Source organism: Bufo gargarizans, chromosome 4 (assembly GCF_014858855.1).
Source record: "Bufo gargarizans isolate SCDJY-AF-19 chromosome 4, ASM1485885v1, whole genome shotgun sequence".
In the NCBI taxonomy this organism is placed as follows: domain Eukaryota; kingdom Metazoa; phylum Chordata; class Amphibia; order Anura; family Bufonidae; genus Bufo; species Bufo gargarizans.
Window position 1 is genome coordinate 319,404,694 of NC_058083.1, and position 27,086 is coordinate 319,431,779.

Here is a 27,086-nt window from a genome sequence, read left to right on the forward strand (position 1 = left end):
CTATGCACATTAAACTTAGTTCTTTAGTCCCTTTAAACATATAACTGACCTGTTTTATAAGAAACATACGTCATTAAAAAATATAATGCAGAAATTTGCAGGAGGCTGTGGTGAATTATTTACAAAAAGAAATATGTGGCCAGAATATTTAATTTCTATTGAGAAATTTTTCTCCGCACTGAGGTGCACTACAGCGCCCAAGTATTATAACACTGTGAATTATTGTAAAACTGTAATAGTAATGGTTGTTGTTTTAATGGATTGCTCTTATAAAAACAGCTTTGGAGGCCCACTTAAGAACTGAACTTTCCAAAGAGCAGAATGTTTTTATTATACAAATTGCTTCCATGGGAAGGAACAAATTTAATATTCATAAGTGGAATGTACTTATAGTTAAAATTAAAGTATGTTAAAACAAGGTATAAAAGAATACTTCAGCAGGCCAATTTAAGCATACAATGTAGAATATTTTAACTCTTTCCTGACCAGCGGTGTACATGTACGGCATCAGATTGAACTTTAAAGATGGCGCCACTCGCGGTAATGCTGATCATGGATTTTTAGATGCCATGGTCAAACGTGACCACGGCATCTGATCTAGCAAAAACCCGGAAGCACGCTCTTCCGGGTGTGCTCGGGCCCCCCTCTGGCACAAATTAGTTCCTATAAAACCTCTGCCTGAGTAATGTGATTGGTTGTTATAGTTCCCTATAGAATTATAAAAATGTGTAAAAAAAAAAAAAAGAAGTTTTTAAGAATAAAATAATAAATAAAAGAAATAACAATCCTAATCACCCCTCTTTCCTCAAAATGAAAATAAAAATACATAAACAATAAAAAAAAACATCATGGGCATTACCACGTGCAAAATGGTCCGTACTATTATACTAAAATAAAAATAAAAATTACCCTATAAGGCAAATGGAAAATCGTAAAAATGGCCAATTTTTTTGTCACTTCATCTTCCTCAAAAAATAAATAAAAAGTGATCAACAAGCAATACACACCTCAAAATGGTATCAATGTAAAGAACAAATCACCCTCAAAACATGAGCGCCCCCCCCCCTCCTCCAAAGATACACACACAGCTCTGTATACAATCCGCCGAACATGTGAACATATGGTGATGTCCGCATGCGCAATATTATTTTTCATTGCGCCAAACTTTAATTCATGAGATATCCATCAGGTGGGACAGGACAGCCAATTGAGATGTTTCAGCACATGGACACACCCCCAACCCTATAACAGAACCCAATCTGGCAGCCATTTTACATTATGTGTTTTGCCAGTGTAGGAAGTGGTTGCATTTTGGAGCAGGGACAGGCTGTTAGGAACTTAGGGACACGAAACGCTAGCTAATAGTGCCACAAAAGTCCTTTTAAGGACTGGACACATTGTGCTATCGATAGGTGTGATACACAGAGGGGTGTGATATACTTATAATATACTTTCTTACATAGAAAGTATATAATAGTGCATTTGTATGCTTCCAGAAAATACTGATTGAGGGCTGCGATCTATCAGCTTCCACAAAATAGTGATAGAGGTTTTCCATATACCTGCGTCCACAAAATTACTGCTTGAGGGTGATATACCTGCTTCAACTAGCAACTGATTGAGGCCTGCCATATATCAGCTTCCACAAAATAGTGATAGAGGTTTTATATACTCCTGTGTCTACAAAATTTCTGCTTGAGGGTGATATACCAGCTTCAACTAACAACTGATTGAGGCCTGCCATATATCAGCTTCCACAAAATAGTGATAAAGGTTTTCCATATACCTGCGTAAAGGACGCCGGCACATGGCTCCGCAGTGTGGGCTTTTTTTAGCAAGTCAGCTGCTTATAATAGTGTTGCCATCTGCAGCCTGTGCTGTCAACGCATAAGTCGCGGTAAGCCCAACACTCACCTAGGGACGACCACCTTAAGAAGGTACCTGGCCTCCTATCACCAAGCCTAGTGGGAGCACTGCCATCAGAACCCACAAAGCTACACTCCCGGTGCTCCACGTCCTGCCTCTTCTCCTTCTCCTCTCTCCTCCCATTTGTTCTAAACTTCACCTTCCACCGTGCCGTCATCGTGTTCAGATGGCACACGGCAGGCTTCCGTGGCTCAAATGTTTGAGTGTAAAAAAAAATTGACGCCGGATAATCCTCTTGCCCAATGGCTGACTGCTGGCTTGTCGGAACTGCTAGACTGCCAACTACTGCCATATAAATTGGTGAACTCGCAGCCTTTAGAAAATTTGTGGCCATTGGCACACTGCAATAGAAGGTCCCCGGAAGGAAATATTTCTCATAGAAAGGCTTCCCTGAACTATATGGCCACGATCAGCGGCAAGTGAATATATCTCTGGCACATAGTGTTGGTGCCAAGATACATCTGACCACAGACACGTGGTCTAGCAAACATGGGCAGGGAAGGTACATAACTTTTACTGCCCACTGAGTAAACCTTCTGACGGCCATCAAGCATGTAACTCGTGGCACCCGTGTGGATGCCACGGATTGCATGCAGGTCTTCTTCTCCTCCTCCTACTTCATCCTCCATCTCCTCCTCAGCTGACTCCTCCTTTTCCTGCTACCTCCTCTTCCGCTGCATCGCCCAAGCTCCCGAGAACCTATTTGACGTGCCAGGTGAAACGTTGCCATGCTGTACTTGTCTGGAAGCCAAGAGCCACACCAGTCCTGCACTGCTTTCAGCTCTGCGGTCACAGGCCGATCAGTGGCTAACCCCGCTCAATTTGACAGTTGCTAAAGTGGTGTGCAACAATGGTTCTTTGCCAAATATCCCGGGGTGCAGTACGTCTTGCGGCAGGCCAGGAAAATCTCTAGCCATTTTAGAAGATCTTACAGTCATGGCTCGCCTTGCTGACACTCAGTGGCAACACAACTTGCACGTCAGATGTCTGATTTGTGAATGCCCGACGCGCTGGAACTCCACCTTGTATATGCTTGATAGGCCACTCCAACAGAAATGTGCCGTTAATGACTACCTGTACGAACAATATGGCAGTACAGGTTCTGGGGAGCTTGGTTTATTTTCACTGCGCCAGTGACTTCTGCAGCCATTTGATGAGATTACCAAACTGATCAGTTGCAGCAAGGGCACCATCAGTTACATCGTACCTTACGCATTCTTTCTGAAGCATGCATTGCATTGTATCATTGATCAAGCCATCAAGGAGCAGGAGCTGATAGATGAGGAAGTCTCAATGCTGAATGAATTCCCAGGGGGAACTATCTCCATCTTGCTCAGCACCACATCACGGACAGAAAAACGCTGCTTGCAGAATTATTCTGTCCGCGATGGGGACGCAACCAAATGGAACGGAATGCATTCTGGTGCATTTTGTTTTGTTCATTTCAGTTTTGTCACCATTGACAATGAATGGGGACAAAACAGAAGCATCCCCCCCCCCCCACTAATGAGATCCAATGATGGATCTCAATAGCGCCAAAGGGAAAACTCAGATGTGAAAGTAGCCTAAGAAATGTAACATTTCCATTCCAAAAACATCGTGCTCCAGGGTATGTTATATTTTTAGACCAAGTCTGTATTTCAGTCCACAAAAAGCGGATCGACAAAATAAAGGGACCAAAGGTATTTTCATTGTGGATTTTTGTTTATACATTAAAATATTTTTAGCAAGAGGGTTACACAGAAATATTTAGTTTTCCATCCTTTTGGAAGGACTTATTTGAACGTCTCTTTTCCAGAGGGGCATCTTCTCACTCGATTTGTATTCAAATACATAGATACTACGGTTGCAAACAGACACAAGTCCACTGAGTTCAACCAAGTGATTGGTGGTGATGATAATTTTAGGAAAGAGGAGTGAGACCTAGATGTTTACATTAAGGTTATTTAGTTTAAAAATTTTCACCTTAGTCTTTTTTTTAAACTGTCCACTGTTCCTGCTGTGACCACTTCCTGAGATAAACTATTTAAAAAATTTACAGTTCTTATGGTAAAGAAGCCTTGACACCTCTGGAGGCTGAACTTTTTCTTCTCCAGACAGAGGAGGATTTTTGAGAGGATTTTGAATGGTACAGCTTTGGACCATATTTTTTATGGGCCATTTATTTATTCCTACAAGCTAATCATGTCTCCCCTTACAATACTCTTCCTAAAACTAAATGTACTGTAATTCTTTTAATCTTTCCTCATAACTAAGACCCTCCTTGACCCTTATCATTTTAGTTGCTCTCCTTTGTACTTTTTCCAGCTCCAGGACATCCTTTTTATGGACTGGTGCCTAGAACTGAACAGCATATTCAATGAGGCCACACCAATGCTTTGTAAAGTGACAATATCACGACCCATGCCTCTTTTAATATATGACAATATCCCACCAGACTTATGCATTTAAATTATTTGTATCCAGATGCATAACTTTACATCTACCCACATTGAACCACATTTGCCAAGTGGATGCTCAGACAGTCAGCCTATAGTTTATGGACATCTTTTATTGACTGCACAAGTACTACATAGCTTGGTGTCATCTAATTTTTTTATAGAAACAGAAAAAATAGAAACAGTGCTATTAATCATATCATCGATATAATTAATGAATAGGTTAAATAATATAGGACCCAGCACTGACCATTCGGGTACACCACTTATAATCCGGGACCATTCTGAGTAGGAATGATTGACAACAACTCTCTGGACACAGTCCTTCAGACAGTTTTCAATTCAATGACAAACGATGCTTTCTAAGCCTATAGATTTTATTTTACCAATTAAACACCTATGAGGAACAGCATCAAAAGTCTGCAAAATCCAAGAAAACTATGTCCACAGCCTCCCCTCTGTCCAGGCTTCTACTCACTCCTTATAAAAACAAATCAGGTTAGTAAACCCATGCTGTCTATTGCCTTTAATATTAACAGTCACATAATCCTATATATAGTCCTTCAAACATTTTTCCCACAACAGAAGTTGCAGAGCCATATTGTATTATTGATTTACATGTATTTTGTGCTAAACCATTTTCATTTGGCTTCTGCAGCTTCTATGTTTCACAACACATAGCAAGCTGCAGAATGCTTTCACAATGAAATTTGTAAGACTAATGGCTAGTTCTCCAGCCTAATTCTCCCCTGAATGATCTTCCTAGCTAATTTATGGCCAAGTAAAGCTTGCCCGGGAGAGCAGAGGGAGTGACTGGAGAACTAGCCACCAGACAAGCTCTCTGACAGATTTTTCACAGAATAGCATGTTGTTACTGTATTTACTGTAACACTTAAAAGTTGCAGAAGCCCAACAAAGCTAAATGTCTAACATTTCTAACATTATCTATTATAAAAATGTCTTAGCTTACAGTGCATCTAAATTAAAAATATAACTGGCTCCCAAGGTGCCCAAAACTGCCCATAGCCTTTAAACCTGTCTTACAAGTAAGAATTCAGTGAGCTGTGGTTTCCACCAGAAATATTTGTAAAATGAAATGTCATATAAAATCATCACTTTTATTGAAAAAAAAATTGCATAGTACAGGCTTCTCTATATAGTGACTAGTATTTAGTGAAGTCCTGAAAACTTCGATTTGGCTGCTTTGCCGAATTTCACAAAGAAATTACTTTGTCACGAAGCGCATTTTTTTGCAAGTAGCAGGTGCAATGATGGAGAAGGGAGATTGTGCATGGTTTTTATTACACCATTTCAGGGAAAATATATATTCGTTACCACGAAGCACAAGGAAATTCGGATGTGCGGTTTATCACATTTTCCCTGAATGTCGAATCGAAGTCCACTTCAGATACTTCAATTCGCTCAACCCTAAAGTGAGCATTATCTTCCGGATAAGATTTTGAAATTCTACATGCTGTTATGCTCTTTTCAGAATAACCTTTCAACCAGCAGAAAAAAATCCATAAATATCAAGTAATAGGTACCTTTAATCTCTTAAAATGTTTCTAATATAATGTTCTGAAGGTTAGTATAATCCATGGAAAAGATTGCCATTGACAATTTTTCTTTCATTTTTTTTTTACTTTGTATTAATCTCATATTAGCAGACCATTGACTTAAATTATATAACTAGCATCTTTTAAAAATATTCATGAAAGCAGGTGCTGAAAGACAGTTTCCATTACAGTTAAATTATCTGTGGCCCTCCCTTAATAAAAGTTGGAATGTTTTTTAGTTTTTTTTTTAAATAGTATGTAAGCTTAAGGAGTGGGACTTTTTGCCTGGGCCCAATGCCCGGTGGCATTCAGTAGAATTATTATGTCTGAGCAAAGTATTTGGATAGAGCTGTTTTTCTTTGTAAGAGCTGCAGTCTCACAAACTCCTCACAGATGACTTTTTGTGTATTCATGCCACAATGTAATTTTTGTCTTCCAAATTTAACATAGAAGCTATTCCCAAGGTTTCCTTGTAACATCATTACGTCATTACAAATTGCAATTCCTCTTGTTATAACAGACTATACAGCCATGAAGGCCATTATCTCATTAATATTTCACATTCAGACATCCGTCTCTTCAGCCATTTCTATTGGATGGGCTTCACCAAGGAACCCTATTGGAAGCAGCTGGAAAGTTGTTTTTTAAGGAAAGGCAATAAACAGACATTCTGTAAAGCATTGCCTCTTGGAAACTGATACGGTTGTTGACAAGAGCTATCCTTGCTGTTAGACGTAAATCTACGTTGGCAGATTCTTCCAATATAGAGCAGCCTAAAAAGTAGTGTTTTTTGTTTTGGTGTATATATTGTAGCAAATTGTGTTAGGTCCATATAGAGGTGCATCTCAAAATAGAATATCATTGAAAAGTTAATTTATTTTAGTAATTCAATTCAAAAAGTGAATTATTGAAAGTTGTTATTTCCTTTAATTTTGATGGTTATGGCTTGCAGGTAATTAAAAGATAAAAGTCAGTATCTAATACAATTAAAATATTGTGAAAAAGTTAAATATTGTAGACTCAGGGTGTCACACTCTAATCAGTTAATCAACACAAAATGCCTTTAAATGGTCCCTCAGTCTGGTTCAGTAGGCTACACAATCATGGGGAAGACTGCTGACTTGGCAGTTGTCCATAAGGAGGGTCAGCCACAAAAATGTCATTGCTAAAGAAGTTGGCTGTTCAGAGCACTTTATCCAAATATATTAATGGAAAACTGTCAAGAAAAGGCCATTCAATAATTTGGCGTACACAAGGAGTGAACTGCGGTTGGAGTTAATGCTTCAAGAACCATCACACACAGACATATCCAGGATATGGGGTACAACTGTCGCATTCCTTGTTTTAAGCAACTCATCACCCGGAGACAACGTCAGAAGCGTCTTACCTGGATAAGTAGAAAACAAGCAATTCAAGTTTTGGTCTGGTGCTGGCGTTGGTCCACTGTGTTATGTCCAAAGTCAGTGCAGCTGTCTACCAGTACATTTTAGAGCACTTTATGCTTCCCTCTGCTGACAAGCTTTAACAAGATGCTGATTTCATTTTCCAGCACACTCCCAATGTACCAAAATCTGGTTTACTAACCATGGTATGCCTGTGCTTGGTTGTCCAACAAACTCACCTATACTAAACCCCATAGAGAATCTATGGGGTATTGTGAGGAAAAAGATGAGAGACACCAACAATGTAGATGAGCTGAAGGCCACTATCAATGAAACCTGTGCTTCCATAACACATCAGCAGTGCCACAGGCTGATCGCCTCAATGCCGCACCGTATTGATGCTGTTTAATGCAAAAGGATCTCCGACCAGGTATTGAGTGCTGTACATACTTTTCAGTAGGCCGACATTTCTGTATGAAAAATCTATTTTTAATTGGTCTTTATATAATTTTCTGATTTTCTGAGATACTGGGTTTTCAATAGCGGTAAGCCATAATCATCAACATTAAAAGAAATAAACTGTTGAAATATGCTACTCACAAAAAGTTAGGGATATTTGGCTTTCGGATAAAATTTATGGAAAATGTTAAAAGTTTACACTACAGTGATATTTTAACATAAAATTTGGGCATTTAAATATAAGCATGCAATGGTGATTTCTTCATCTTAAACAATTTTTTGAAACAAAAGCCAACAACAGTGGTGGGTATACCCACACAAAAAATGTGAATGTCTCAATAACTTAATGATGCCCCATGCTGTTCACAAGTCAACTCATTGTCTGCTGTGGCATGGCATCCAACTCTTCTTGAAGAGCGGCCATCAGGCCTTTGACATTCTGGGGGTACAAAGTTACGACCCTCTACAAGGCGACTCAGCTGATCCCAACCGTCCAATTGTGTTATTGGAGTTGGTTTTGTGTGTGCTAATAGGGCAGCGGCCATTTTTTTTTACCTGATGCTTGCCCCAAAAGAAAACATTATTAATAACACCGTGCAACAGTGATTTTGCTGAGAGAAAAACATGTGATTTATACTAAAATGAGTGCTCTTATTCCAAATATGAACTCGGAATTGGCCTGACATGTCTAGATTTTGAGTTATACATGCAAAACCTATTCAGTTACAATAATAATACATTATATTGGAAATATTCCAATGGACATGTCCGGACGCACTCAGACTGATGTCAGCAGTAAATATATAAGGCAAGCTGGACAGATTTTGATAAAGTGATCTGTTATAGAGCTATCAGTTTCGAAACTTAAGATGGATAAACGCAAATGTGTTAATGATCCAGACAATTTCTGCTACATATGTGGCAAATACACTACTTATGATTAGCGCAAGATGCTGACAAAGCAAGTGTGTCTTGCTTACAAGTATTACTTTGACTGTAAAATTGGAGATCAAGATAAAAGCTGGGCACCTCATGTTTGTTGCACTGTGTGTTACTCTGGGCTAACGCAGTGGTTGAATGGTAAAAGGAATGGCTTTTGCAGTGCCTATGGTTTGGCATGAGCAGAAAAATCACCATTCAGACTGTTACTTTTGCATGACTTAGGGTACTTTCACACTAGCGGCAGGACGGATCCGACAGGCTGTTCACTCTGTCGGATCCGTCCTGCCGCTATTTCGCAGTGCCGCCAGACTGCCGCTCCGTCCCCATTGACTATAATGGGGATGGGGGCGGAGCTCCAGTGCAGCACGGCAGTGCACGGCAAAAGGCCGCTGGACTAAAAGTACTTCATGTCCGACTTTTTAGTCCAGTGGCCTCTCGCCGTGCACTGCCGTGCTGCACCAGAGCTCTGCCCCCGTTCCCATTATAGTCAATGGAGACGGAGCGGTAGTCCGGCGGCACAGAGAAATAGCAGTAGGACGGATCCGACAGGGTGAACAGCCTGCTGGATCAGTCCTGCCACTAGAGTTAAAGTAACCTAAAATCGCTGGATATTCAAAGAGAAACAAGTCACAAATTGTGTATCCTGACTGTGAGCTTGCTCTTAAACCAGTACCACACAATGTAGAGAATCCAGTGCCTGCTCCTCCCAAGGCAGGAAAGGCAATTGAAACAGACGGTTCTGATCCTGACGAAGAAGATGTTGATTGTCACAATGTATTTCCTGATCCAGAACAACTGGAGGGTCAGCCGCACTTGCTGAGCCAATCAGATTTAGATGATCTGGTAAGAGATCTGTCATTATCTAAAGAAAAGTCAGAACTGCTAGCTTCTAGACTTCAGGACACGATAAGGTACCTCTTTGGCGCACAGGGACGACCACAGTTTCAAGGTTTTTTGGTATAAATACTATTTATTGTTCAGTTGACAACGCGTTTCGGAGTTTATAACTCCTTTTTCAAGTCTTAGGGGCGCAACAGCAAAGGGCAACAGGCAAAAGGTGGCCGGGTGGCTGGGGACTCCTTGAGCGACGCCAGACACAGCAGCAGCACACATCAGAAGGAGTCCCCAGCCACCCGGCCACCTTTTGCCAGTTGCCCTTTGCTGTTGGCGCCCCTAAGACTTGAAAAAGGAGTTATAAACTCCGAAACGCGTTGTCAACTGAACAATAAATAGTATTTATACCAAAAACCTTGAAACTGTGGTCGTCCCTGTGCGCCAGAGAGGTACCTTATCGTGTGTTTTCGGACACAAATCATTCTTCTCGCCCTTAACAACCCCTAGGAGTTTTTGGCAACTCCACCCAAAGGGACTGAACGGGTACCAGCAGCACGGACCTCCCCCACCCTCCCAACCTATTGTGTGTCTAACCTGTTGTGCGCTTACACTTGCACAACACCCAAAGGTGTGCACATTCAATCCATTACGTTTATCTGCTTATCATCGCTTACTACCCTATGAGCGCCTCTCCCTTTTCTCTCTTGCCATAATTGCTAGACTTAAGGAATGGAATTTGCTACAACGAGGCACCACAATTTCACACTTTCATCATTTACACACCAAGTTAGCTGCATACTATGCAATGGGAAGCGATGTCTGTTTCTGTACTGATGTAAATGGTCTTATGATGGAGTTAGATGGTACACATGTTCCGATGAATGGAGGCTATTCATAGACTCTAGCAAAACAAGTTTGAAAGCTGTCTTGTTGCACAATGGTAACGAAAAACCACCTGTTCCATTGGCTCATGCGGTTGAAATGAAAGATGCTTCAATGGAGTTAATTTTGAAAATGATCAAGTACTCAGAACTAGGAATGAGCGAACTGGAACTGTATAGTTCGGGTTCGTACCGAATTTTGGGGTGTCCGTGACACGGACCCGAACCCGGACATTTTCGTAAAAGTCCGGGTTCGGGTTCGGTGTTCGTCGCTTTCTTGGCGCTTTTGTGATGCTTTCTTGGCGCTTTTTGAAAGGCTGCAAGGCAGCCAATCAACAAGCGTCATACTACTTGCCCCAAGAGGCCATCACAGCCATGCCTACTATTGGCATGGCTGTGATTGGCCAGAGCACCATGTGACCCAGCCTCTATTTAAGCTGGAGTCACATAGCGCCGCCCGTCACTCTGCGCTGATTAGCGTAGGGAGAGGTTGCGGCTGCGACAGTAGGGCGAGATTAGGCAGATTAACTCCTCCAAAGCACTTGATTATTGATCGATCTGCAGCTGTGGGTCATTGAGCTGCTGATACTCAATTGCTCACTGTTTTTAGGCTGCCCAGACCGTTTGTCAGTCACATTTTTCTGGGGTGATCGGCGGCCATTTTGTGTCTTGTGGTGCGCCAGCACAAGCTGCGACCAAGTGCATTTAACACTCAATGGTGTGGTTGTTTTTTGGCTAAAGCCTACATCAGGGTGAAGCTGTCACACCAAGTGCATTTAACCAGCAATAGTCTGTTTATTTTTTGGCCATATACTACATCAGGGGCAAGCTGCGCCTGTCACCAAGTGCATTTAACCCTCAATGGTGTGGTTGTTTTTTGGCTAAAGCCTACATCAGGGTGAAGCTGTCACACCAAGTGCATTTAACCAGCAATAGTCTGTTTATTTTTTGGCCATATACTACATCAGGGGCAAGCTGCGCCCGTCACCAAGTGCATTTAACCCTCAGTAGTGTGGTTGGTCAAGCTATCACACCAAGTGCATTTAACCAGCAATAGTCTGTTCATTTTTTGGCCATATACTAAATCAGGGGCAAGCTGTGCCCGTCACCAAGTGCATTTAACCAGCAATAGTCTGTTCATTTTTTGGCCATATACTACATCAGGGTCAAGCTGCGCCCGTCACCAAGTGCATTTAACCCTCAGTAGTGTGGTTCGTCAAGCTGTGACACCAAGTGCATTTAACCAGCAATACTCTGTTCATTTTTTGGCCATATACTACATCAGGGGCAAGCTGCGCCCGTCACCAAGTGCATTTAACCCTCAGTAGTGTGGTTGGTCAAGCTATCACACCAAGTGCATTTAACCAGCAATAGTCTGTTCATTTTTTGGCCATATACTAAATCAGGGGCAAGCTGCGCCCGTCACCAAGTGCATTTAACCAGCAATAGTCCGTTCATTTTTTGGCCATATACTACATCAGGGGCAAGCTGCGCCCGTCACCAAGTGCATTTAACCCTCAATAGTGTGGTTGGTCAAGCTATCACAGCAAGTGTATTTAACCAGCAATAGTCTGTTCATTTTTTGGCCATATACTAAATCAGGGGCAAGCTGCGCCTGTCACCAAGTGCATTTAACCAGCAATAGTCTGTTCATTTTTTGGCCATATACTACATCAGGGGCAAGCTGCGCCCGTCACCAAGTGCATTTAACCCTCAGTAGTGTGGTTGGTCAAGCTGTGACACCAAGTGCATTTAACCAGCAATAGTCTGTTTATTTTTTGGCCATATACTACATCAGGGGCAAGCTGCGCCCGTCACCAAGTGCATTTAACCCTCAGTAGTGTGGTTGGTTAAGCTGTGACACCAAGTGCATTTAACCAGCAATAGTCTGTTCATTTTTTGGCCATATACTACATCAGGGGCAAGCTGCGCCCGTCACCAAGTGCATTTAACCCTCAGTAGTGTGGTTGGTCAAGCTATCACACCAAGTGCATTTAACCAGCAATAGTCTGTTCATTTTTTGGCCATATACTAAATCAGGGGCAAGCTGCGCCCGTCACCAAGTGCATTTAACCAGCAATAGTCTGTTCATTTTTTGGCCATATACTACATCAGGGGCAAGCTGCGCCCGTCACCAAGTGCATTTAACCCTCAGTAGTGTGGTTGGTCAAGCTATCACACCAAGTGCATTTAACCAGCAATAGTCTGTTCATTTTTTGGCCATATACTAAATCAGGGGCAAGCTGCGCCCGTCACCAAGTGCATTTAACCCTCAGTAGTGTGGTTCGTCAAGCTGTGACACCAAGTGCATTTAACCAGCAATAGTCTGTTCATTTTTTGGCCATATACTACATCAGGGGCAAGCTGCGCCCGTCACCAAGTGCATTTAACCAGCAATAGTGTGGTTATTTTTTGGCCATATCCCAGTCTAATTCTGTCACTAAATCCATACCGGTCACCCAGCGCCTAAATACTAGGCCACAAATGTATATCCCGCTAAATCTGTCGTTACCGCTGTACTGTTGTGGCTGGGCAAGTTATTTAGTGTCCGTCAAAGCACATTTTTTGTTCTGGGTTGAAATACAATTCCCAATTTAGCAATTTCATAATTTAGTGGTTTCTGCTATATCAGAGCTATTTGAAATCTATCCCTAAAAGGGTATATAATATTCAAGGTGCACATAGGGTCATTCAGAATAACTTCACACACACGCTACTGTGCATTTCCAAGTCTAATTCTGTCACTAAATCCATACCGGTCACCCAGCGCCTAAATACTAGGCCTCAAATTTATATCCCGCTGAATTTGAATACAATACATTGGGCCAAATAATATTTTTGTTGTTGTGGTGAACCATAACAATGAGGAAAACATCTAGTAAGGGACGCGGACGTGGACATGGTCGTGGTGGTGTTAGTGGACCCTCTGGTGCTGGGAGAGGACGTGGCCGTTCTGCCACATCCACACGTCCTAGTGTACCAACTACCTCAGGTCCCAGTAGCCGCCAGAATTTACAGCGATATATGGTGGGGCCCAATGCCGTTCTAAGGATGGTAAGGCCTGAGCAGGTACAGGCATTAGTCAATTGGGTGGCCGACAGTGGATCCAGCACGTTCACATTATCTCCCACCCAGTCTTCTGCAGAAAGCGCACAGATGGCGCCTTAAAACCAACCCCATCAGTCTGTCACATCACCCCCATGCATACCAGGGAAACTGTCTCAGCCTCAAGTTATGCAGCAGTCTCTTATGCTGTTTGAAGACTCCGCTGGCAGGGTTTCCCAAGGGCATCCACCTAGCCCTTCCCCAGCGGTGAAAGACATAGAATGCACTGACGCACAACCACTTATGTTTCCTGATGATGAGGACATGGGAATACCACCTCAGCATGTCTCTGATGATGACGAAACACAGGTGCCAACTGCTGCGTCTTTCTGCAGTGTGCAGACTGAACAGGAGGTCAGGGATCAAGACTGGGTGGAAGACGATGCAGGGGACGATGAGGTCCTAGACCCCACATGGAATGAAGGTCGTGCCACTGACTTTCACAGTTCGGAGGAAGAGGCAGTGGTGAGACCGAGCCAACAGCGTAGCAAAAGAGGGAGCAGTGGGCAAAAGCAGACCACCCGCCGCTAAGAGACTCCGCCTGCTACTGACCGCCGCCATCTGGGACCGAGCACCCCAAAGGCAGCTTCAAGGAGTTCCCTGGCATGGCACTTCTTCAAACAATGTGCTGACGACAAGACCCGAGTGGTTTGCACGCTGTGCCATCAGAGCCTGAAGCGAGGCATTAACGTTCTGAACCTGAGCACAACCTGCATGACCAGGCACCTGCATGCAAAGCATGAACTGCAGTGGAGTAAACACCTTAAAACCAAGGAAGTCACTCAGGCTCCCCCTGCTACCTCTTCTGCTGCTGTCGCCTCGGCCTCTTCTGCTGCTGCCGCCTCGGCTTCTTCCTCCGCCTCTGGAGGAACGTTGGCACCTGCCGCCCAGCAAACAGGGGATGTACCACCAACACCACCACCACCACCTCCGTCACCAAGCGTCTCAACCATGTCACACGGCAGCGTTCAGCTCTCCATCTCACAAACATTTGAGAGAAAGCGTAAATTCCCACCTAGCCACCCTTGATCCCTGGCCCTGAATGCCAGCATTTCTAAACTACTGGCCTATGAAATGCTGTCATTTAGGCTGGTGGACACAGACAGCTTCAAACAGCTCATGTCGCTTGCTGTCCCACAGTATGTTGTTCCCAGCCGCCACTACTTCTCCAAGAGAGCCGTGCCTTCCCTGCACAACCAAGTATCCGATAAAATCAAGTGTGCACTGCGCAACGCCATCTGTAGCAAGGTCCACCTAACCACAGATACGTGGACCAGTAAGCACGGCCAGGGACGCTATATCTCCCTAACTGCACACTGGGTAAATGTAGTGGCAGCTGGGCCCCAGGCGGAGAGCTGTTTGGCGCACGTCCTTCCGCCGCCAAGGATCGCAGGGCAACATTCTTTGCCTCCTGTTGCCACCTCCTCCTTCTCGGCTTCCTCCTCCTCTTCTTCCACCTGCTCATCCAGTCAGTCACACACCTTCACCACCAACTTCAGCACAGCCCGGGGTAAACGTCAGCAGGCCATTCTGAAACTCATATGTTTGGGGGACAGGCCCCACACCGCACAGGAGTTGTGGCGGGGTATAGAACAACAGACCGACGAGTGGTTGCTGCCGGTGAGCCTCAAGCCCGGCCTGGTGGTGTGTGATAATGGGCGAAATCTCGTTGCAGCTCTGGGACAAGCCAATTTGACGCACATCCCTTGCTTGGCGCATGTGCTGAATTTGGTGGTGCAGAAGTTCATACACAACTACCCCGACATGTCAGAGCTGCTGCATAAAGTGCGGGCCGTCTGTTCGTGCTTCCGGCGTTCACATCCTGCTTCTGCTCGCCTGTCTGCGCTACAGCGTAACTTCGGCCTTCCCGCTCACCGCCTCATATGCGACCTGCCCACCAGGTGGAACTCCACCTTGCACATGCTGGACAGACTGTGCGAGCAGCAGCAGGCCATAGTGGAGTTTCAGCTGCAGCACGCACGGGTCAGTCGCACTACAGAACAGCACCACTTCACCACCAATGACTGGGCCTCCATGCAAGACCTGTGTGCCCTGTTTCGAGTACTCCACCAACATGGCCAGTGGCGATGACGCCGTTATCAGCGTTACAATACCACTTCTATGTCTCCTTGAGAAAACACTTAGGGCGATGATGGAAGAGGAGGTGGCCCAGGAGGAGGAGGAGGAGGAAGAGGGGTCATTTTTAGCACTTTCAGGCCAGTCTCTCCGAAGTGACTCAGAGGGAGGTTTTTGGCAACAGCAGAGGCCAGGTACAAATGTGGCCAGCCAGGGCCCACTACTGGAGGACGAGGAGGACGAGGATGAGGAGGAGGTGGAGGAGGATGAGGATGAAGCATGGTCACAGCGGGGTGGCACCCAACGCAGCTCGGGTCCATCACTGGTGCGTGGCTGGGGGGAAAGGCAGGACGATGACGATACGCCTCCCACAGAGGACAGCTTGTCCTTACCCCTGGGCAGCCTGGCACACATGAGCGACTACATGCTGCAGTGCCTGCGCAACAACAGCAGAGTTGCCCACATTTTAACCTGTGCGGACTACTGGGTTGCCACCCTGCTGGATCCACGCTACAAAGACAATGTGCCCACCTTACTTCCTGCACTGGAGCGTGATAGGAAGATGCGCGAGTACAAGCGCACGTTGGTAGACGCGCTACTGAGAGCATTTCCAAATGTCACAGGGGAACAAGTGGAAGCCCAAGGCCAAGGCAGAGGAGGAGCAAGAGGTCGCCAAGGCAGCTGTGTCAATGCCAGCTCCTCTGAGGGCAGGGTTAGCATGGCAGAGATGTGGAAAACTTTTGTCAACACGCCACAGCTAACTGCACCACCACCTGATACGCAACGTGTTAGCAGGAGGCAACATTTCACTTACATGGTGGAACAGTACATGTGCACACCCCTCCACGTACTGACTGATGGTTCGGCCCCATTCAACTTCTGGGTCTCTAAATTGTCCACGTGGCCAGAGCTAGCCTTTTATGCCTTGGAGGTGCTGGCCTGCCCGGCGGCCAACGTTTTGTCTGAACGTGTATTCAGCACGGCAGGGGGCGTCATTACAGACAAACGCAGCCGCCTGTCTACAGCCAATGTGGACAAGCTGACGTTCATAAAAATGAACCAGGCATGGATCCCACAGGATCTGTCCGCCCCTTGTCCAGATTAGACATTAACTACCTCCCCTTAACCATATATTATTGGACTCCAGGGCACTTCCTCATTCAATCCTATTTTTATTTTCATTTTACCATTATATTGCGAGGCTACCCAAAGTTGAATGAACCTCTCCTCTGTCTGGGTGCCGGGGCCTAAATATATGCCAATGGACTGTTCCAATGTTGGGTGACGTGAAGCCTGATTCTCTGCTATGACATGCAGACTGATTCTCTGCTGACATGAAGCCAGATCCTCTGTTACGGGACCTCTCTCCTCTGCCTGGGTGCTGGGCCTAAATTTATGAAAATGGACTCTTACAGTGGTGGGTGACGTGAAGCCTGATTCTCTGCTATGATATGAAGACTGATTCTCTGCTGACATGAAGCCAGATTGTCTGTTACGGGACCTCTCTCCTCTGCCTGGGTGCTGGGCCTAAATATATGCCAATGGACTGTTGCAGTGGTGGCTGACGTGAAGCCTTATTCTCTGCTATGACATGCAGACTAATTCTCTGCTGACATGAAGCCAAATTGTCTGTTACGGGACCTCTCTCCTCTGCCTGGGTGCTGGGCCTAAATTTATGACAATGGACTGTTGCAGTGGTGGGTGACGTGAAGCCTCATTCTCTGCTATGACATGCAGACTGATTCTCTGCTGACATGAAGCCAGATTGTCTGTTACGGGACCTCTCTCCTCTGCCTGGGTGCTGGGCCTAAATATATGCCAATGGACTGTTGCTGTGGTGGCTGACGTGAAGCCTCATTCTCTGCTATGACATGCAGACTAATTCTCTGCTGACATGAAGCCAGATCCTCTGTTACGGGACCTCTCTCCTCTGCCTGGGTGCTGGGCCTAAATTTATGAAAATGGACTCTTACAGTGGTGGGTGACGTGAAGCCTGATTCTCTGCTATGACATGAAGACTGATTCTCTGCTGACATGAAGCCAGATTGTCTGTTACGGGACCTCTCTCCTCTGCCTGGGTGCTGAGCCTAAATATATGCCAATGGACTGTTGCAGTGGTGGCTGACGTGAAGCCTCATTCTCTGCTATGACATGCAGACTAATTCTCTGCTGACATGAAGCCAGATTGTCTGTTACGGGACCTCTCTCCTCTGCCTGGGTGCTGGGCCTAAATTTATGCCAATGGACTGTTACAGTGGTGGCTGACGTGAAGCCTCATTCTCTGCTATGACATGCAGACTAATTCTCTGCTGACATGAAGCCAGATTGTCTGTTACGGGACCTCTCTCCTCTGCCTGGGTGCTGGGCCTAAATTTATGCCAATGGACTGTTGCAGTGGTGGCTGACGTGAAGCCTCATTCTCTGCTATGACATGCAGACTAATTCTCTGCTGACATGAAGCCAGATTGTCTGTTACGGGACCTCTCTCCTCTGCCTATGTGCTGGGCCTAAATATATGCCAATGGACTGTTGCAGTGGTGGCTGACGTGAAGCCTCATTCTCTGCTATGACATGCAGACTAATTCTCTGCTGACATGAAGCCAGATTCTCTGTTACGGGACCTCTCTCCTCTGCCTGGGTTCCGGGGCCTAAATATCTGAGAATGGACTGTTCCAGTGGTGGGTGACGGGAAGCCAGATTCTCTGCTATGGGACCTCTCTCCAATTGATTTTGGTTAATTTTTATTTATTTAATTTTTATTTTAATTCATTTCCCTATCCACATTTGTTTGCAGGGGATTTACCTACATGTTGCTGCCTTTTGCAGCCCTCTAGCCCTTTCCTGGGCTGTTTTACAGCCTTTTTAGTGCCGAAAATTTTGGGTCCCCATTGACTTCAATGGGGTTCGGGTTCGGGACGAAGTTCGGATCGGGTTCGGATCCCAAACCCGAACATTTTCGGGAAGTTCGGCCGAACTTCTCGAACCCGAACAGCCAGGTGTTCGCTCAACTCTACTCAGAACATAAATGGAAAATTTGTGCTGACCTGAAAGTGGCAGCACTGCTGCTTGGCCTACAGTTAGGGTACACAAAGCATATGTTTTTCTTGTGCCTATGGAACAGTCGTGATGACAACAATCATTACAAAATGAGACAGTGGCCTCGCAGAGTCTAGCACACAGTTGGTCAGTACAATGTACAACACAAATCACTGATCAATCCACTTCAAGTTTATCTTCCACCACTTCACATTAAACTTGGTTTAATTAAAAAAATTGTAATTGCACTTGATTGTGATGGAAATGGTTTCCAGGATTTCAAGGAGCAGTTTAGCACACTGAAATCTGATGGTAAAATAAAGGCCGGAATTTTTATTGGACCCGAAATCAACAAACTAATGCATGATGACACATTCAGAACAAAACTCAACCCTCTGGAACTTCCAACTTGGGATGCATTTGTGCTAGTAGTGCAGAACTTCCTTGGGGACAGACGAGCTGCAAACTATGCTGAATTAGTAGACAACATGCTTACAGCATATGAACAACTTGGCTGTTGAATGTCATTGAAAATGCATTTCTTACATTCCCATCTTGACTTTTTCCCACCCAATTTGGGACACGTAAGTGACAAACATGGAGAGCGGTTCCATAAAGATAATTCTATAATGGAGAACAGGTATCAAGGCCGCTGGAATCATAACATGAATGGGGACTACTGCTGGTTTTTGCAACGGGAAAATATGACCGTTCACAAACGCAAAAGCAGATGTCTGAAGCACTTTTAACACTACTGGGCCTTGCTCAAGTAAGACTTTTAAACTGAAAACGAGACTTTTTGAAATTTTGCTATTCCATTCCATTTTAATACACTGTTTACTACGCAAACTTTGATGCAGATCAGTTAATTGTTGGAGTAAAACTCGTTCTGTTCAAAATTATTCAATGCTTTCCAAGTGCTTAATTCATTTAGGCATACTTATGCATAGCAACATTTCGTGATGTGTTACAACAATTCTGACTTCGGATTTTTAATCCGCACACTCAATTTAGTATAGGACAAATGTTTTTTGCCCAGTAGAAGATGAAAAGTTTTTTTTTGTTGCGTGGTGTAATGAAAGCTATTTGTTGATTTGTTGCATCTGTAAGGTCCATACACATGTCACTATAATTTCCTCCAGCTAGGAATGGGCATAGGTTTCAGTTTTAATTAATGAAAGTTACATTATGTAAATTATATTAAAGGGCATCTGTCAGCAGTTTTTTACCTATGAAACTGTTGTACCCTCTGCACTGTGATTGACAGAGCTGAAGATGTGTTCACTACCTGGACCTCTCAATCAAAGTGCAGAGGGAGCAGCTGTTGCACAGTGAACAGAGCTTCTGGGTGTAACAGCACCACCCCCATTGCTCCTAGAAGCTGATTTGCATATATTAAAAATCAGTTTTCTCAGCAATGCAGTGACATATGAACATGGGACCAACCAAGATGCCTTTAGCTTTCAAATGCACATGCAACGGGTCAGCCAGTTTCATAGCTACAAATCTGCCATAGATGGCCTTTAAATGTATCGGTCTGTAGTGGTCCCACCCCTTCTGCTGAGCTCCACCAATTTTTTTAATTAAATTCACAAGAGTGGTATAAAACATAAAAAGTCACTAAGGTTTTGCCCAAAATGTCATCTACACCAAATTTTATTGCTGGTTTTTTTTTTGCCAAAAATATGTCGAAAAGCCTTAGTAAGTAATCTCCTTTATTTTATTTATATATGTTTGTGGAGGGACTGTACATTAGAACAAGACATACAAATGTTAAATGTCTTGAATGAAAATGGATCAGTAGCTGCTTATTACAAATAATCGCTTTGAGCCACACTGTGAATTTCTTTTTGGCTCCTCTCGAAACAAACAATAAGTTAACGTATTTTCTGTCTATTTGCAGGAATTTGCAGGAATTATACTGTGTTTACAGGGTGAGATCACTTAACTATTTGGACCTTACAGAGAAACCTTAATGGACGACGCTCAAGACTTGAATGAGCAACCAGTAAGTACCATGCATCTTTCTCATTCTACAGACGTTGAGCATATTTCACAGCTGCTAATTGTTAATTCTTTGACATAAGCAAAAATATTGTTTCCTATTTGACTTATTGTTTCACAATCTGTAATGAATAATTTGTGTTTTTGATGGCATCATTTATTAATTATGCAGTTACAACAAGCACTTCACATCAAGCATGTGATATGTTAAAAAAAAACTTCAATCCCATGGAGATCCAGCACTACTATTCACTATGCTGGAGAAGAACCAATGATGCTTTTATTACATAATACTGGCCACCAGAGCAATATTGCAATTTGACAGAGAGATGGGGGACCAGTAGAGCGCATGACACCACTCTGCCAATGTTCTGACTTGAATCCGCACTGTATTTAATGGGACACAACAAAAAAACAAAAAAAATTGCACATATTAACAACCTAAATGTGAATATACTATGTCATTTTTTTTCAGCAAACAAACAATCTAATTTGACATTCTCAGTCAGACCATCCACTCTGACCAAAGTTTCCTGTAGTGACTCAACCAGAGCATCACATATTACACTCCATGCAATGCTTTTCTGCGGTCATCTTTATCTAGGACTATCAAGAGAACAATAGAGCCATCATACTGTTATCAGGTCACTAGAGTTGGCAGTGCTAAAACCTAACTTTTAATGAAGTGCCTTAAAAGTAACAATTACTTAAAAAGTGTAAGCAAATATAAAACAAATAAAGGATCAGTCAATATACTATGTATTTTTTCCCTTAAGTTGGTAGATGATTTTCTCGGTAGATAGTCACTTGTATTCTACTTCCTTTCCTAGCTTTTTAAAATCATCATGTATTTTTAGAATGGCAAATAGTCTCATTTAACTTTCTCAGTCAGACCATTCACTCTGACCAGGCCAATTTAACCATTTTATGATGTAACAAACTTTGTATCTGATTGGAATTGATAGTTTTTGTCTTTCATCTTGGTATGAAATGTGAGGACTCAATAGAACATTTGTACAGGTGTTGCACTTTGTACAGCATATCACATTGTATATATGTATACCACATTTATGGAACTTCCAATTCACTTATATGGATATGACCCATCATAGTATTTACTGTAGTAATTGGTAGACAGTAGAGATGTCTACCAATTTCTCAAAAATTCAATTTGGTCGGTTCGCTGAATTCTCCGAAAAGATTTGATTCAATCACTACATAGTGGTGTAGAACACTGTACCTTGAAGTAACACGCATAGGGAGTCTGCTGTGGTAGTGAAACAATACTGAGTCAGTATGACACGCAGAAGACAGGCGTACCTCTTAGAATCACTGCACATTTCACTTATTTGGGCAGATACAGTGCCAAAACTGACCAAATAACTTGTGTGAACTCAGCCTTACAAGTCGATGTTAGCATCAAGATGAAGCACATTCATTTTACACCGTCAGCAGCTGATTCCACATAGATGTCTACAGAATCTGTTCTATTAAACTCTTATACAAGTGGAAAGTTTGTGTTGACATCACTGATTATTTTGCCCATCTTCTGATCCGTCAGAACAATAGCCCCCCCCAAAAAAGATCCTGTCTGTGGAGCATCCGCCTTCACATCCATCAGTATTGCTAAAGCAAAAAATACCAGGAGTGGATCCAAAACAGAGATGACATGTAAATGGAATATTTGCATGTCTTCTGTGTTTTGTACCCACTCCTGGTTTTGGCTACCAAATCATAAGCCAATTCTGATGGGACCATACAGGACTTAAAGCTACTACACAGACAGGATCCGTTGTGCATCTCATTTTACCTTCCTTCTGACAGATCAGAAGAAGGGTCAAGTAAATGATAATGTCAACCAGGCCAAAAAGGCAAAATAGTGGTCCAGTCATGAAGTTGCCCAGCATGAGAAGTCCACAGAGTGGCCCAATTACATAGTTATTAGGTGGCAGCAGCATGAGGAGACTACAGAGTGGCACAGTGACATACTGTTGAGGTGGCAGCAGCATGAGGAGACCACAGAGTGGCCTAGTGACATACTGTTGAGGTGGAAGCAGCATAAGGAGACCACAGAGTAGTGAGGTGGCAGCAGCTTGAGGAGACCACAGAGTGGCCCAGTAACAGAGTGGGTAGTTGGGGGGCAATACCAGTACCAGCTGAATATGGTGGCTGACAGTAGGAGTACCTGGCAGCAAGTGTGGCATCAGGCAGGTGGCAGCATCAGAATAGTAGCTGAAGCAGGTAACCAGAAGAAACAGGTCTCTTTTGTCAAAGTGTTAGTGTGGCACCATGGGTGATATAGTCTGATGCATCAGGCATTGGTGTTTGAAAATCCAGGCTGATCCATGCCTGACTAATTTTTACAAAGGTCAGTTTCTCTACATTTTGGGTGGACAGGCGAGTTCTCCTTGGGGTAACTATGGCCCCCGCCTCACTAAACACCCTCTCTGATGCCATAATGCTGGCCAGGCCGGAAAGCTTGTCCAGTGCAAACTCGACTAGTTGTGGCCACAAATCGAGTTTGGCTGCCCAGTAGTCCAGGAGATCTTCGATGTTGGGTGGCAGGGTGCACTCCAAGTATGCCACAAACTTCTGGTTCAGGTTCTGCTCTATGTCTACCTGCTGCTGCTGGTGAGTAGTTTCTTCAGTAGGCGGATGAAGAATACTGCTCATCAGCCAGGGCCGGTTCTAGGTGAAATGGGGCCCTGGGGCGAAAAACAATAAGGGGCCCCCCCATGACACTTGATGACTTTTACAGAAGAAACTGTATATTTTGGGGCACAGTGTAGCGGTATACTGTATATTGTGTGGCACAGTGGAGGCTATATGTGTATAACATAAACATATTTCATATGAAAACTTACAGTTACTTGGCCCTTGGGGATCTCGGATGCCACTTCCACACTTTGGCCGGGGGCTCGGCGGAGCTGATGTTGTGCTTTATCCTAATGAGAAAGATTTCATAATAAGAATTTGGAGAAGGGGCAGAGGGATATCAGAGCATGGAGAGGCTGGTGCTGCTACTAGGGGGTCATACCATGGGGGAGTAATAACGCCCACCATAATGCCCCCCCAGTAGAAATAATTCTCCTTATAATGTGTCAGTGCAAAAAATACCCCCTTGTAATGCCCCCAGTTGAGCTAATGTCCCCATAGTGCCTCCATAATGTGCCAGTATAAAATACTTCTATATAGTGCCCCCAGTAAATGCCCCCATAGTGCTCCTCTCCCCCCTAGTGCCCTCCATAATGTACCAGTATAAAATGCCCGATATATAGTGCGCCAGTAGATGCCCTCAGTGTCTCCCATAATTTGTAAGCATAAAATACCCCTTCTCAGTGCCCCGTAGTAGTCCTCTCCCCCCTTCCCCATAGTACCCACCACAATGTGTCCCAGCATAAAATGCCCCTATACAGAGCCCCCATATAAAATAACCGTTCTTTCCTATAGTGCCACCAATAATGTGCCAGTAAGAAGTGCCCCCATAGATGTCCCCCAATAATGTGCCAGTAAAATGTGCCCTCATAGATTCCCCCAATCATGTGCCAGTAGCCTGAGCCCCCCATCAACATGTGCCAGTAGCCATAGGCGGCCCCCCCTATCATGTGCCAGTAGCCATAGGGCCCCCCTATCATGTGCCAGTAGCCATAGGGCCCCCCTATCATGTGCCAGTAGCCATAGGGCCCCCCATCATGTGCCACTAGCCATAGGGCCCCCCTATCATGTGCCACTAGCCATAGGGCCCCCTATCATGTGCCACTGGCCATAGGGCCCCCCTATCATGTGCCACTAGCCTGAGCCCCCCATTAAGATGTGCCAGTAGCCATAGGTGGCCCCCCTATCATGTGCCAGTAGCCATAGGGCCCCCCCATCATGTGCCACTAGCCATAGGGGCCCCCCTATCATGTGCCACTAGCCATAGGGGCCCCATCATGTGCCACTAGCCATAGGGCCCCCCTATCATGTGCCACTAGCTATAGGGCCCCCTATCATGTGCCACTAGCCATAGGGCCCCCCCTATCATTTGCCAGTAGCCACCAGTATTGTACAGAAAAAAAAAAAAAACACTTATACTTACCTCCTTGGCAGCGATGCGATGCAGGCCTCTTCCGTTCCGGCCTGTGTCCCGCGCTGTGTATGGCTCAGGGCTCAGGCGGCGCGATGACATCATCGCGCCGCCTGTGCCGGCCTCTGATAGGCTGCCGACCTAGTGCCGGCAGCCTATCAGAGGAAGGGAAAGGGACACACCTCTCCCTCCCCTGCCGCACAGCCATCTGTATCGCTGTCTTGATGACAGCGATACAGATGGCTGGAGATGAGCGCTTCCACTATGGAAGCGCTCATCTCCAGGTGACACTGTCCTGCCTGCCTAAAGTTAGTTGCGGGCCGGCGCGGGGGGGCCCCTAAGGACTCGGGGGCCCGGGGGCAATTGCCCCCCTTGCCTCTATGTAAGCGCCGGCCCTGTCATCAGCGACTCTAGACTTAAGTTGCTGCTGATGGAGCTGGCACTGCTCCTGCCCCTCTACCCCTCCCAGCAGCGATCGCAGTGGAACGTGAGCGCAGAGGGCCCCCCTGATCAGACCTGCGTGAGAATGGGTGATGGAGCACATAAACAGCAGCCAACTGACTACATAGGATGTCTCGATAGTAGTTCAGTTTGTCCTCTCAGCTGGTGTGAAAAAGGCCCCCATTTTGGACTGGTAGCGAGGGTCTTACATGGTGGAGAGCCATTAGTCATCCCTATGACAAATGGTGACAATTCGGCTGTCACTACATAAGCAAGTAAGCATGCTTCGGGCCATTTGTGCAAGTGACTCGGAGGGACTCCCTGCCTCCATCTCCATTGCTTACTGCCACGGTGTGTCGGTCCTCTGCATCGTTTTTCTCATCACCCTGTAGCTCCTCTGGCTGCTCCTGCTCCTCCTCTCCTGTCACCTGTGTAGAAAAAGCACCAATTTCTCTATGCATTGCTTGTGCTCGAATGTCCTCCACCTTCTCTAGTTCAGACCCACAGGGCTAATGTGGCCGTGAGATGTAGTCGCCACATCTCCAGTCCCCTGGCCAGGCAGATATAGTAGCATCTGTTCCAGGACATGAATCAGTGGAATTACGTTGTTCATCCCTCAGTCCTGGCGACTGACAAATAAAGTGTCCTCCTCAAATGGCCTGAGCAAATGGCAGATACAACGCATGAGCTGCCACTGGCTAACATTGAAGCTACACAGGGGAGTATCTCTGTCCGCATGTATCATCAAGAAATTGTTTATGGCCTTTCTCTGTTTATGCAGTTGGTCCAATATATGGAGGGTGAAAATCCAATGGGTAGAAACATCGCATATCAGCCTATGTTGGGGGATGCCGTTCTGCCGCTGCAGCTCAAGGAGGGTGTGCTTTGCGGTGTACGAGTGGCTGAGATGCATGCAAAGTTTCCTGGACATTTTCAGACTGTATTGCAGATGGGCAGAAGACTTCAGGAACTGCTTCCCCTACAACCATATTGAACACGAGCTCCATGCAGGGCGGATGGCTCAGCCCTACTTGACGCAGCGACGACACCATGTATTTCCGTTGTCGGTAAGCATGGTTACAATTTTGAGTTGTCGAGGAGAAAGCAAGAATTTGATTTCTTGATGAAGGATGTGAAGAAGTTTCTCCCCTGTGTGACTCTATTCGCCCAGGCAAACTAGGTGCAGAACAGTGTGACACCACCGTGCCCTGCACATGTGGTGTGCTGGTGGGGCACTGTGAATTGTCCCTGCAGTGGAGGCTGAGGACACAGTGGAGGATGAAGAGGCAGAGGCAGACATTGTCACAGGACCAATGGTGTGAGAACGTGGAGGTGGAAGTGGCATCACTTGGCCAAGTTGCTGGTGTGGTTGGGCAGGAACCACATTTACCCAGTGGGTCATAAAGGACATATATTGTCCTTAACCTTAGTTACAGCTCCACATGTTGGTGCTGCCATGCACTTTGGCAGACACCGACAGGCTCAAAGACCGGCCCACCTTCTGTTCTACATGGTACTGCCTTTTTGGCAAAGAAATAACGTCTTGTGACTCTCCACCTCGGCTCGGCACAAGCCATCAGTTCTCTGAAAGGTGCAGAGTCCACCACTTGGAAAAGGAGGGACTGCAGCACCAGCAACTTGACCAGGAGCACTTTCAGCTTCTGCGCTGTTGTATGAGGGCACACATACTGTTGTTTGTTGGCAATCGCTTCGGTGATCGATTGCTGATGGAATGAGTGATGAGGAGGAGGAGGAGCAGGAGCATCAGGACCAGCAGATGATGGTAAGGACAGGCAGCTAGATAAGGGGGGCACACCTACATCTAAAAAGCACATGGAGCAGCAGCCAATATGTTTGTAAAATTGTTTATTATACTAGTAATAAAATCGGCTGAGGTTCCTCAATACATTTACATTATAGGATTTACTTAGATATCATGC

The 27,086-nt window shown here is 44.9% G+C and overlaps 1 protein-coding gene across 10 annotated transcripts in view; it reads left to right on the forward strand.

Moving 5' to 3' along the window:
- The window catches only part of EYA4 (EYA transcriptional coactivator and phosphatase 4), a 309,340-nt gene that overhangs the window by 19,607 nt on the left and 262,647 nt on the right, over positions 1-27,086 (forward strand). For all 10 annotated transcript variants that reach the window (XM_044289386.1, XM_044289385.1, XM_044289391.1 and 7 more), the window contains exon 2: positions 20,539-20,643. In XM_044289386.1, coding sequence (XP_044145321.1) covers positions 20,611-20,643 — 33 coding nt within the window. In that variant the 5' untranslated portion in view covers positions 20,539-20,610. The remainder of the gene's footprint in view (positions 1-20,538; positions 20,644-27,086) is intronic.